We start from the raw sequence: 13762 nt of genomic DNA, 5'->3' as shown, positions 1-13762 counted from the left end.
GGCATGTATTTCTGGAAGCTGGTTGGCCCTCATGCTTCCACTCCCTGCATGAATCACTGGGAGACATGCAAAGCTTCAGGGGAAATCAAGTGGGATTTAGAACTAACTCAAGGCCCACAGGGGATCCTCAGGTCCACCCTGGGCTTTCAGCGCAGGGCTGAGCAGGTTCACAGCTGCAGCAGGGGGAAGCGGCTGGCCCAAAGCCACTCTGATAGAACACGCTGGAATACGAGCAGGAGCCCAGGCCTGGGGGGCAGGGGGCTCTGGCTGTAAGTAGTCCGAAGGCCGACCTTGCCCCTTCCCGGGCAGGAGCATGAGTGGTTTCTGGGAAAGCCAGACTGGGTGGCAGGTGGAACCTAGGTCTCCAGTAGGTGAGACAGGGCTCAGGAGGCACGTCCTCTAGGGGCACTGGGCACATGTTTCTTCATTTTACCTCCCAGAGGCCATGAGGACTGGAAGGTGGTCTCATTTTACAGCTGAAGAAACTGAGGCTCAGAGAGGCTAAGTGGGCCACAGCCAGGATTCAAAGCCCAGTCTCGGGCCATCGCCCGTGGTCTCCCCTCAGCTCCCCAACCCCCAGGATCCCCCCATTGAGCGGAGCAAGCCTGCTGCTGAAGGTCTCTTTATTTCCATCTTGGTCTCCAATGCAAGCCAACCCCCAGGGCTCCAGGCCCCAAACTCAGCAGCAGACAGTTTATAAATAAATAAGTTAGAAAAGCGGGTGGGGGAGTGGCCCACACAGCCCTCCCAGGCCCAGGCGCTCAGTGCTCCGTGAGCGAGAGCCGCAGGATCCGCTGCAAGTCTTCCTCTTCCTGCTGCCCTCGCCGCTCCCGCTCCTCCTGTTCCCGTGAGGACAGCTCCAGGGCCAGGCGAAGCTGCTCCTCAAAGCTTGGGGGGGGCAGGGCCGGGGGCGTCCTGTGAGGGGATCCCAGACCCCTGGGCTCTGTGGACATCCTCAGGCTTTCCTGGAGGGCCCTTCCAGGCAACACGTGAGAGGGAGAGCAGACGAGTGAGCACCGAGGCTGGGGGAGGAGGCCAAGGGCTGGGGCATGGCTTCAGAGGACAAAGACAAGGACAGGGCGGCAGGGATCTGGGAGACCAGAGAGAAGGTAGGGCCCTGACTCCCCATCCTGCATGCTGCTTTCAGCGGTGGGCAGAAATACTGCTGGAGGGTGACCCTGAAGAGGGCAGGGGTCCTGGGACCAGCACCTGCCTGCTACCCACCCTCATGAGCCAAGGACCGCTGGCCGGCAGGTCCCTGAGGCAGGGCAGGACTGAGACGTGGACCCAGTAGGTCCCAGAGGGCCTCACCGCTCCAGCTGACGCTGCTCCTCATACGCCGTGGCTTGGGGAGGAGGGTGGGCACCAGGCCGAGTGTTGGTCAGGGCTTCCCAGACAGTCACCTACGGCACCAGGAGCCCAGAGCTGTCACCTCTGCCGGCCCGGCGCCCAGCCAGGGCCTAGCCCTCCGCGTGCCCCACCTGCTCCGCCTCCGTGCCCGCCTCGAGCAGGCTCTGCTGGATGGCAAACTGCAGCAGGTCGTCGTCCTCGTCACGGAGGGGCTCGCTGCGCTCCGCACCCAGCACGCTGTACCCCTCGGGCACCTCGAACACGGCGGGGTCCACCTCACATGGGAAAGGGCTCCCTGCATGGCGGAGGGGCCACGCTCAGCCCCCGGGGCCCAGAGGCCAGACGTCGTGCCGCGCCCCGCCTCCCGCACCGCTACCTGGAGCTTCGGCGGCGGAGCCCGGGGCCGGCGCCCACACTGAGCTCAGCGGCTCGTCACAGCCACACAGGTTGCCGAACGTGATGCGGGCGTTGAGCACGTGGAAAAGGGGAATCTCTGGGAGGGAAGCCAAGCCTGAGCTGCTGCGGCCAGAGGCCCACCTGTGCCTGGCCCCGTGGCCGCGAGCGCCCTCGCCCCTGCAGCCGCCCGAGGCCCCCTGCTGCCCCGCCGCCCTCTCACCAATCTTGACCGGGAAGCCGGGTGGGAGGCGCAAGGTGATGAAGTCTCGCAGCTTGGCAAAGTGAGCGTTGCTGATGGCCATTAGGTCGATGATAGGTGTCACCTGGTCACCCAGGGACAGCGGGTGCTCCTCGCTCAGCCACAGTGTCGCCTTGAACCTGCCCAGCCGACCGAGGACGTGGGCTGAGGAACCTCTGGTGGCCCCTCTGCTAAGGCCCACTCACTCCGGACAGCTGCCTTTACTCACGCCCTCCGCCTGGCCTGGGGCACCCTCCCCTCTGCTTAGCTGCTCCTGCCCGCCTCCCCGGGAATGTGTGTCCTTCTGGCCCTTTGGCCTGAGCTGCCCCCAGACCCTGGGTCCAGATTGGAGCCTACAGTGGTTTGTGCCAGCTCAGCCTGTCTAGACGAGGCTGGGGCTGGGCTGCTGGCTTCAGTCTGGGCCTCATCTGCAGCCTTGTTCTCAGCCCACAACTGGCCAGCGCCTCACACTCCGCCATACTTTGGATTTCAGCACAGACCAGGGGTCAGGACTGTTGGGGTTCAAATCACAGGTCCCTAGGATGGTGCTGGGCCCTTCGTAAGCGGTGTCGTGGCCCATCAGACCCTCACGGTGCCCCTGTGGGTAGGCAGCCAGCGTGACTGTTCTCATTTGCTGAGGAGAAGCTCTTGCAGGGGAAGGCGTTTCCACAGGCCACAGAGCCAGGAGGTGGCAGAGCAGCGGCCCCTTCCCACTGCGTGCGAGCCGGCCCCTCGTGCGGACATGGGAGGTGCTGCCCACCCATTCGTTCCCTCGTCAAAGAAGAGTGACCAGGCCTCTGGGCCGAGCTGGGTGCCCAGGACCATGGATAAGACCATTCTGGTGGGCCCCACATGTGACAGGAGTCTGCTAGGGCTCAGAAGAACCAAGCGGGGTCCCTGTCCTTGATGGCCGTCTCCAGCCAGCCCCCTGACCTCACCTCTGTACTTTGCTGGACATCTCGATGGGGCGGCCGATGTTCCGTGACTCCAGGCTGAAGTTGGGGTCAAAGTATTCATCGGGGGAAATGGCTGTGGGGTTGGTGGGGCTGGCTGCCTGCTGCACGGGAGCCTGGGTGGGCCCCGGGACCTGGCTTAGCGCTCAGGATGGCGCCTGCCGGGCCCCGCCCAGTGGCCCCCGGCCCCTGACCCCCGGCCCTGGCTCACCCCGTTGTGAGAGGAGTGCTGCTGGGCCATCCCGAGGAAGGACTGGAACGGAGTCTTTCCCCCTAAGGAGAAGGGTGGGAGCCATGAGGGGGCTTCGGGCCACTGCCCCCAGAATGCCACCCTCCACCCTGGGAGCCTCTTGTCGAGTGGGAGACAGAGCAGATAGCAATGAGGTGGCCTCCCAGCTTGTCCCAGACACGCTGGCCCGCCCAGACCAGGGCGACCCCACCACGTGGCGTTACTGGGCAGGAGGCAGGCGCACCTGGGTTTACCTTTGCTCCTCGACTTGTCCTGATCAGACAGGTGCTCTGTGCGGGTGCGTGTCACCAGCTCCACGTTGGTGGCACTGTATACCTGGGGAGCAGGAGGGATACGAGGGGAGCTGGGGGCTCAGGGCCTGTTCCCCACACTCGGCCTCTCCAGCACAGGACCCAAGTCCTCCTGTCCCCAGAAACGGATGACATCTCACTCCCCACAGTGGAGGTGGCAGGGTCTGAACCCTGGGGAGTCACTAATGAGAGGAAAACGGTCCTCGTTTCATCTTGGTATCTTGGGTGGGGACCCAGGCTGGGGGCCCATGCTGTGGGTGATCCCTACATGCTCGGCAGGGGCTGGGTGCTCAGGTCCCACTGAGTTCCCACAGCCGCACAGGGCTTTCAGAGCCCACAGGCTACTCTGTCTCTCCCTCCACGTGGGTGGCTGTGGAGAAGGGGCGGAGTTCCTGGGCCTTGTCTCCTACCCAAGCCCCCACCACTAGCCTCTCCTGCCTTGGCCTCGTAGCCGCTAACGGTTTCCATCTTCTCAGACCGCCAGCCCCAGATACCACATTTGTTCCTGAAACAGACCAAACAGGAGCTCGTGAGGACCTACACCCCCCAATCCTGGCCAAAACCTTCCCTTCCAAAGACCCCCTCTGATTAGCCTTCTCACTGTGAGACACGCAGGGGCCTTGAACAGGGTGCCTGGACAGCTGGGACACCCGGAAGTGAACTGGGGACTAGAGAGTACTAGGGAATTACTGTTAATTTTGTTAGCTATGTTAACGGTGTTGGGGCTGGTTTAAAAAAACACCCTTATTTCGCTAGAGTCATGTGGAGAACCATTCAATGGTGAAATGATACGATATCTGGGATGTGCTTTGAAACAGTCCGAGGCAAAAGAAAAAAAGATGAGGAAGGACAGATTCAACAAGATTGGCAAGATGTCGATAAAGGCTGAAGTTGAGTGATGAATACGTTATACTTTTCTCTCTTCTTTCCATAGTGAAAAGTTAAAAATAAAAGTATGTCTGATTCAACAATAATAGTTGGAGACATCGATACCCTATTTTCAATAATGGATAGAAGATTAACAGTAGAAGATTAATGAGTAGACAGAAGATCAACAAGGAAACAGGACTTGAACACCACCGTAAACTAGACTTAACAGACTTCCTTATAATGCTCCATCCAACAGTAAGAGAACACACATTCTTCTCAAGTGCACAGGGAACATTCATCCATCAGGACATAAAAGCCTCAGGAGAATTTTTAAAAAATCAAACAATGTATGTTCTCCAATCACAATGAAATGAAATTAGAAATCGATAACAGAAAAAAAAGATTTGGGAAATTCACAAATACGTGGCAAGTAAACAACACACTCCTGAATAACCAAAGGATGGGAGAAGTAATCAAAAGGGAAATTAGAATATACTTTGAAATGACTGGAAATGAAGATACTACATATTGAAACTTTTATGGGACACAGCTAATGCAGTGCTGAGTGAGAAAGTCACAGGCATAAATGACGAGAAAGAAGAAAGGTCTTGAATCAATAACCCAACTTTCTATATTAAGGCATTACGAGCACACTAAACCCACAGCAAGCAGAAAGAAGGAAATGATAAATATGAGAGTGAAAAATTAATGAAATTCAGAATAGAAAAACAATAGGAAAAATCAATTAAACCAGAAGTTGGTTCTTTGAAAAGATCAACAAAATTGGCAAACCTTTAGCTAGATGGGCCAAGAAAAGATCTAACGCAAATTACTAGAATCAAAAATGAAAGAGGAAGCATTACTCCTGACATTACAAAATAAAAAGGATTATAAAAGAATTCAACAGGCAATTGTATCCAAACAAAGTAGATAATTTAGATTAAATGGACAAATCCAAAAGAGACAAAAACAACCAAAACAAACTCAAGAAGAAATAATCTAATCGACTTGTAACAAATAAAGAGTTTAAAGTGGTAAAAAAAAAAAAAAAAAATAGTACCCACAAAGAAAAACCCAAGCCCAGATAGCTTCACCAATGAATCCCACCAAACATTTAAAGAATTAATGTCAATTATTCACAAACTCTTGCAAAAAAGAGACACGGGGGTGATACTGCCTAACTCATTCTATAAGGCATTGCCCAGATACCAAAACCAGACAAAGACATCACCAATAAAAAGAAAAAGAAAGAAAACTACAGCTCAATATCCCTCATGAATATGAACAGAAAATACTAGCTAACCAAATCTAGCTACATATGAAAAGAATTATACACCATGATCAAGTGGAATTTAACCGAAGAATACAAGGTTGGTTCAATTACTGAAAATCAGTTGATGTAACATATATCAATAGAACACAAATAAAAGTCACAGGATCATATCAATAGATGCAGAAAAAGCATCTGAAAAAATTCAAATCCTTTCATGATAAAAACACTTAACAAACTAGGAATAGAAGAGAACTTCCTCAATTTGATAAAGGGTACCCAAAACTAACATCATACTTAATGGTGAAAGACTAAATGCTTTTCCCCTAAGGTCAGAAACAAGATAAAAATGTCTGCTCTTGCCACTTCTATCCAACATTCTACTGGAAGTTCTAGCTGAAATAATTAGACAAGAAAAAGAAATAAATGGCATCTAGGTTGGAAAGAAAGAAGTAATACTATCTCTATTAAGAGATGACGTGATCTTACATATAAAAAATAAGAAATCCACTAAAAACCCATTAGAACAAAAAATGAGGTTTTTGAGTTTAGCAAGGTTGTAGGATATAAAATCAATATACAAAAATCATTTGTATTTTTATAGATTTGCAATGAACAATTTGAAAATGTAATAAAATAATTCCATTTATGGTAGCATCAAAAAGAATAAAATACTTGGGACAAATTTATCAAAAGAAGTACAAACTTACACAGTTGACCCTTGAACAACACGGGGGGGTTGGTGGTCCGATCTCCATGCAACTGAAAATCCATATAACTTTTGACTCCCTCAAAACTTTACTGCAGTCGACTCTTTGCATCCTCAGTTGGATGCAACCAACTGAGGTTAGGAATCTATAGTTGGGAAACTATAGTTGGGAATTAGAATCAGAATCCCACCTGACTTCTTTGTAGAAATTAACAAGGTAAATCAGGAATTCATATGAAATGACAGGACCCAGAAGACCCAAAATAATCCTGAGAAAGAAGAACAAAGTCAGAAGACTCAAACTTTTCCAATTTCAAAACTTACTACAAAACAATACCAACTAAGATCGTGTGGTGCTGGTACGAAGTACTGGTACAAAGATAGCCATGCAGACCAATGAAATAAAACTGAGAGTCCAGAAATAAACCCATACGTCCACGGGCAATTGATTTTCCACAAGGATGCCACTACCATTCAATGGGAAAACAACAATCTTTTTATTTTTAAACAAATCATGCTCAGACAACTGGACAGTCACATGTAAAAGAATTTATAAATTCCTGCCATGTATAAATATTAACTCAAAGTGGATCAACGACCTGAATGTAAGAGCTAAAAGTATAAAACTTTCAGAAGAAAACATAGGACAAAATCTTCATGACTTTGGATTCAGCAAAGTATTGTTAGATGTAAAACTAAAAGCACAAGCAACAAAAGAAAAAATAGATAAACCGAACTTCCTAAAAATCAGAAACTTTTGTGCTTCAAAGGACACTGTCAAGAGAGTAAAAGACAACTCCCAGAATGGGAGAAAGTATCTGTGAATGATACATCTGATAAGGGATTTACATCTAGAATTAATAAAGAACTCTTACAACCTAATAATAAGAGATAACTCGATTTTTTAAATGGGCAAAGGATCCAAATAGACACTTCTCCAAAGAAGATAGACAAATGGCCAATAGGCGCATGAAAAGGTGTTCAACATCATTTGCATTTTGAAAATGCAAATCAAAACCACAATGAGATACACTTCACACCTGATAGAACGGTTATAATCCAAATATAAGGAAATAAGTGGACAATAAGTGTTGGTGAGGACGTGGAGAATCTAGAACCCTCGGACACTGCAGGTGGGACTGTAAAATACTACAGCCCCTTTGGTAAACGGCCTGACAGTTCTTCAAGCAATTAAACATCCAGTTATCACATGACCCAGCAACTCCACTCCCGAGAGAAACAAAAACAAGTGTTCACACAAAAATTTGTACACTCATGTGTATGGCAGTATTCTTCATAATGGTCAAAAGGTAGAAATAATCCTGATGTCTGTCTATGGAAGAATGACAAAACGTGGTGTATTCGTACGAGGGATTCGGCCACAAAAGGGAACCAAGTAGTTACATGCTGCATTTTGGTTGAACTTTGAAAATGTTATGCTAAGTGAAAGAAGCTAGTTACAAAAGATCACTTATTATACGGCTCCATTCATAAGAAAAGTACAGGATAGAAAAATCTATAGAGACAGAAAGTAGATTAGTAGTTGCTGAGGGCTGAGGGAGGGGACGAGGGGATGGGAGTGGTAGCTAAAGGATGCAAGGTTTCTTTTTTGAGGTGATGAAATAATCTAAAATTGACTGTGGCGATGGTTGCAGATCTGTGAATGTACTAAAAACCTCTGAATTGTACCCTTTAAGTAGGTGAACTGCATGGTATATGAAAATTATACCTCAACGAAACCGTTTTTTTCTTTTTAAGGGTTTCTGAAGCCTGTTTTCGGAACTGGGGCACATGTTGTCACAGAAATGACGGTCTGGCTGGAAGGGTCAGGTTCCTGCGCTACCGAAGGACTCTGGCCTGACAGCCGTACGCCCGAGAGACCCGCGGTGCGAACAGCTGCCCTGAACCACAGTCCAAATCATTTTTATGAGAAAATGTGAGGTCGGAAGTCAAAGAACTGGGGGCACTCTGACCTAGCCTCCTCCCCAGGAAGACGGCTGCCGGGACAGACAGGCGTGCGGGGACCCGGAGGTTGCCAGAGGGCGTGCGGGCGGTCTGGGGGAGACACTGGGCCTGCGGCGGCCCCCTCCCCGATCTGAGTGGCCTCTGCGCGTGGCTCGGCCTCCCAGAGGCCTGAACCGGGAGCCTCAAGGGCACCGCCAGCCGTGTGGCCAGGCCCCAACTAACCTCTCGAAGGCCACATTGCGAGTGTCCAGGTGGGTGGAGACGATCGGAGAGGTGAGGCGGCTGGCCACGTGCTCCTCGCTGGGCCGCATGGCGGCCAGCAGCGCTTCTGGCTCATGCACGGCGAGCCCCAGCGTCTCCGTGTGCACCACCTGCCGGTCGTGGTCCACTTCCATCACCAGGGCTCCCGCCTCTGCCAGCCGGTGGGTGTGCAGGATGCGGGCAAGTCAGTGCTAGGCCCCGGGCAGCAGGTGGGAGGCCATCGTGCTGCCCTCAGCCCCCTGCTGCTCAGAGGGTGCGGCCTAGCCCTGGGTCCCCTCCACCCCAACCTCGTTTCCACATCTGGAGAGTGGACAGAAAGGACAGCGTCGCTTTGTAAGCCCCAGGAGAGACTCGGAAGCCACAGCGAGCCCCCGCCAAGCTCACCCTGGCCCTTGAAAATGAAGCTCCTCCGGCCGCGCTGCCAGGTCATGTGCTCGAAGCCCAGGAGACTAGTGTCCACGCGCAGGCTCTCACCCCGCTTCCACACACGGTACACGTCGCTCGGGCACATCTTGGACACCAGGGGCACTGCGGAGGGCACAGAGGTCACTGAGGTTCTCTCCCAAAGGCCCTCCCCCAGGCCCCGGATGCTGAGCAGCCCCGACTCACCCCAGCTGGTGAACTCCCACTTCATCTCCACGTAGAAGTCAGGAGCCTGAGATAGACCAGAGGGCCTGTCAGGGCCCTGCCGGGTGCCGGGGGCCAGTGGGCCTGGGGGCTCCTTGTCCACAGGTCCTCTTCTGGGAGCCCACCCTTCGGCAAGTCCTGACGCACTGCCATGGCCCTGCCATAGCCCCACCCCCACCAAACCCCACCCAGCAAAGGGTGGGCCAAGTGGGGCGCTAAAAAGTCTTCAGGTCATCAGGCTGTAAGCATCTGGAGGCCTGGGGGCCGGTCTCCACCTGGCCACGAGCCCTCTGGGGGGCCCTGAGGAAGCACCTGCCTGCTCATCTGTAAAGAGGGGACAGGGGTCCCTTGTGGGCCTGCCCCTGGGGGGGGGCGGGCAAAAGATAGTGTGCTCTCTCAGCTCCCCCTTGCCCCGACCCCCGAGGTTTGGGAAGCAGGGACAGATAATCCGGGAATCCAGGTCACATCAGTGAAGTTGGGTGCAACCCTCCCTCCAGAAAATCTGCCAGAGGGCCGGCGGTCTAAAGCTCTGTTGAGATTTCTGGCATTAGGGGAGCCTCGAGGCCAGCCGAGGCTCTCTTCCCAAAGGTCCCACTTTCATCCACATGGGCCTGCGCTCCTCCTTCCTACGTGACCCTGGGCTGAGGTCAAAGGAGAGGGACCTCGTTGAGAGTGTCAGGAAAGCATGCTGCACAGGCTGGGTGCCCTTCCAAGGCCAGGCCTGTCAGGAGTGATGAGGGCGACCCCCACGCAGTCGGTCAGTGCCCCCTGCCATGGCACTCCACCCCTCTTCCTGGCCACACGTCTGTGCCCTGCTGTACCTGGCGGAGTTTGTTGAGCAGTTCCGGAATGCCAGCCAGCCTCTGTGTGGCCCTCTGGTAGTCCCGGTACTGGAGCACCAGCTGCACCATCTCAGGGTCCCCAGTACTGACTGCCTCCTGCAGGACTGGGGGCACCGGGGCTGCTGAGGGGTGCTCTCTGAAAGTCCCCGGGGAACGGACACTCGCCAACCCCGCTGCGAGCCTCCAGGGAACCCCTTTGCCCTCCGCAGTACCTGCCCAGCCCTGGCAGCTCTCTTTGCCCACGTTGGCATTGTGTCGAAGGAGGACTCTCACAGACTCCAGGTTCCCCAAGGACACAGCCAGCTCCAGGGGAGTGCGCCCCCGGGGGTCCTCCTGTTCAATGTCGTGCTGGGGGAGAAGCCACACTTAGCACAGGGCAAGTGAGGAGGGGAAGAGACAGGACCCCTGGGCTGGACAGGGTCAGGAGTCACTGGGGAAGTAAGGCAGACAGGCGGTGGAAACGGCGGGGGGCTGGCTTAGTTGTCCCCGCAGGGATGGGGAGGGAGGGGGAAGGTGGGAAGAGCCTGTCCACCTCTCCTGTGCTTTGTCAGGGTCAGAGCTAGGGGTCCGGTAGAGCGGCCTGGCCAGGCAGAGGTGGAGCTGCGATGTCAAGAGTTGGGACCGGCCTGGGGACCAGGTCTGCGCTGCTCGTTGTCAGCCTGGCTCAGGGGTGCTGCGGCGCGCGGTCAGGGGCTGGATGCAGTGTGAAGCGGGGAGATGGGCGAGGCCCAGCGCTGGGGGGCGAGGCCAGAGGCTCAGGCACAGGGGCAGGTCGCCTAGGCTTCGGATTGGGTGCCCTGGGAATCGCTGCGGCGCTGAGCAGGGGCGGGAGGCCTTCGGGATGGAGGCCACAGTTCTGGGTAGAGGGCCCGGAGGACGGCCCGGGTGCCCGGCGGGCCTCACCTGGCGGCTGTGCAGGGCGGCCTCCAGTTCGCGGTGCCGGTTCGCCCAAACGAGCCGGTGCAGCGGGAAGGTGGGGCCCGGGCCGGCCATGCTGGGCCTCAGCGCCGCATCCCGGGCGGACGGGCGGGCGTGGCGGGGGTGGCCCGGCCCCGCCTCGGCTTTGGGCCTGGCGCGACCCCCTCGCCTCCCGCCCGCGCCGCGCCCGAGCTGCGCCCACTGCAGCCCCGGAGCCCCGGTGACCCCGCGCCCCCGCGGCAGTGGTGGCGGCGGCGGCGGCGGCGGCAGCGCAGGCGACAGGGAGGGCGGGCCGGGAGGGCGGGGCTGCGCCGGGGCGGGGCGTCGGGCCGCGCGCCCCTCGCCTCCTGCTGCTATGGCAACCGCGGCCGGGCCAGCGCGCGCCGGGGGCGGGCGGGGGGCGCTGCCCGGCCGCTATGGCAACCACGCGCGCCGCGGACAAGCCGGGACCGGGTCTCCGCCAGGCCTCCGCCCGGCGAGGGCCTGCTGGGGGCGGCGCAGAGGGCGGGGCCTGGCTACAGATCCGCCCGCGACCTGCAGGGGGCGCCCCGGGCCCAGCGCCCACCCTTCTTCGAGGGTCTCGCAGCGTTTGGAGGAGGTCGTGGGTCGGGGCTGCACCGCGGGGAGCGGGGACTGGGACATGAGCGCAGCGGGCCGCCGTTCTGTTGCCCTGGATTCCGGTGTTTCCCCAGCAGTCCTGCCCGTTCCCCGGTCTGCCTGCAGCAGGCCCCACGGGGCCCGACTTTGCGTGTGCGTGTGTGCGCGCGCGCGCGCGGGTGAGGGGGGAGGTGCTGGCTCCCCTCCCCATCACCTCCAAGTTGCCCGGCTAGCTTAGCATGGAGCAGCCTCCCCAGGGACCTGAGCTGGTGTCTGGTGGTGGCCGGCACCCCAGGGCTGGGCCCAGCCTTGCAGGGAGGCAGCACCCCCAGGGCCCTGGAGTCAGGGACAGGAGTACTGGGAAGTGCGCAGAGTGGGCCTGGCTAGCTGTCGACCTCTCCCGGTGGACTCCACCGTAAACAATTTTCACCCACCACACGGTCCTCTTTTGCAGAGGATGCACTTCGCTGCCAGTGTCAAGAGAGGAAGGAGTTTCGAAATCAGGGCCAGGGCCGGCCCCTCCACCCACACCGGAACCAGGGTGCAGGCTGCACAGGCTGAGCGCGGACGCTGTTCCCCTGGTCTTAGCCTGGGGTCTGGTCCTGGTCTTGTTGGGTGATGAAGCAGCTGCCAGGCTCGGCCAAGGCTGACCCTCTGGTCTCAGTCTCCTTATTTGTAAAATGACCACACAGTTCGACCTAGAAGTTTGAGCTGACTCTCTGGGCTGGGAGGCTGGTTACCATTTTCACCCTGCCCTCTCACTGTGGCCAGATAGCACCTGTGCTATCTGGGATCACTTTGTCACCCCACCCTGTAGTCTTATCAGGTTATTGTAATGTCCTTGGGTCTAATGGCAGTTCAAAAGCCTCTGAATTTCCAGAAATCTACGGTCAGGCCCTGCTGGCTGCCGCTGCTGCAGCCCTCACTAGCCTCCACCCTTCTTAAAAGGGGGACCCCTTCCCCAAGCCTTCTTCGCCCCTAACAGGACTCTCAGGCCTGGCCTCTCCTGGCCTCTCCAACTCCCCACTGGCCCTGATTTCTAATTCCATTGTCTTCTCTGTGCTTTTCCGGGGACTCTCCCTTCCCTGAGCTCCAGGTCAAGTTTCTTCCTGGCCTGAAGCCTGTCTGTTCCCACTGTCACCCCAATGCCACCTCCGCGACTGCATTTCAGCTCCCTCTGGGACATCTCTGGGCCCAGTGTCCCATGCTACCCCAACAGCATGTCCGAAAACAGATCCGGCAACATTCGCCCTCTTCCCGTCAGGCCAGCTCTGCTCCCTGGCTGGCGTGACTCAGGATGGTACCGCGGACCTCCCTGGGTGCCATCTTGGACTCCCACCTCTCTCATCCCCAAGTCCCGCCCATTTGTGGTGGGCTGTGTTTTTCCCGTCGGGCCTTTCTGCATCTCTTCCTCTACCACTACCATCGTTATGACATTTCTTCCCCAGACAGAAGCAGTGGCCCCTAAGCTGTCTGCCTGTCTCCTACCCTCCAGCTCCCTCCACACATCCTGCAAATAGTAACCAGCAACTTTTTCTACAGCCAGGTCCCATCACCCACCCCAGAGCCTATTCGAGTTCAGACTCCATGTCCATTCCCGTCTCCATCCTGAAGTTACTAAGTGTGCACTGGGCTCTGGGCCAAGTTGGGCCTGGCGTTTCGGGCCTCCCCGGCCTGCCTCCTTCCCACAGTGCTCCTGCCAACGCAAGCCACTCCTGACTGCCCGGCCCTTCCCTGCATCAGGAACATCCCCCTACTCCCCTGCCCCAATGCTGGAGGCCCGATTCAAGGCCTTTTCCTCTCCGACTCCTTAGCCCCCACCCCCAGAAACCCTCCCTCTCTGCCTGCCGTGCTGCGCTTTGGCCGTGGGCCCCTCAGTCATGACCAGCAGACCCCAACATGGAGTGAACAGCAACAGATGTCACTCGTGGGGGCCTGCAGGGCAGGGATGAGGAGAAAAGGAGGTTGACTGGGGCATGCGGGTAAATGAGAGGCCTGAACTGGGGGACCCCTCATGCCCCAAAGGCTCCTATGAGAGGCGCGCAGCAAGGGGAGGCCAAGGCCGGAGAGGGCAGAGGCGCTGGCTTGACTGTCCGTGGTGGTGCCCTCAGCACTGGCGAGCTGGGGCGCTCGGTCAGTACACATGTGACACTAAGCACCGAACTGCGGGCACCTCCTCCTGCTTCCTGGGCAGCAGGCAGAAGACACGCTCTGCTCCCCCAGGGC

The 13762-nt window shown here is 56.1% G+C and overlaps 1 protein-coding gene across 1 annotated transcript; it reads right to left on the bottom strand.

Moving 5' to 3' along the window:
• Positions 1-606: 606 nt before the first annotated feature.
• On the bottom strand, positions 607-11146 carry ANKRD13D (ankyrin repeat domain 13D). The gene is made up of 15 exons (XM_016132506.2): positions 10925-11146; positions 10234-10369; positions 10001-10125; positions 9162-9207; positions 8937-9080; positions 8514-8703; positions 3916-3982; positions 3421-3502; positions 3149-3210; positions 2923-3053; positions 1967-2124; positions 1727-1843; positions 1482-1645; positions 1312-1403; positions 607-975 (listed from the first exon to the last, which is right to left on the bottom strand). The coding sequence occupies exons 1-15, from the start codon at positions 11012-11014 to the stop codon at positions 762-764; spliced, it is 1818 nt and encodes a 605-aa protein (XP_015987992.1). The 5' UTR covers positions 11015-11146; the 3' UTR covers positions 607-761.
• Positions 11147-13762: the final 2616 nt, after the last annotated feature.

The sequence above is a fragment of the Rousettus aegyptiacus genome, unplaced genomic scaffold (assembly GCF_014176215.1).
Source record: "Rousettus aegyptiacus isolate mRouAeg1 unplaced genomic scaffold, mRouAeg1.p scaffold_m13_p_5, whole genome shotgun sequence".
NCBI lineage: Eukaryota > Metazoa > Chordata > Mammalia > Chiroptera > Pteropodidae > Rousettus > Rousettus aegyptiacus.
The sequence above is the reverse complement of the archived record's forward strand: the minus strand, read 5'-3'. Positions and strand labels throughout refer to the sequence as shown.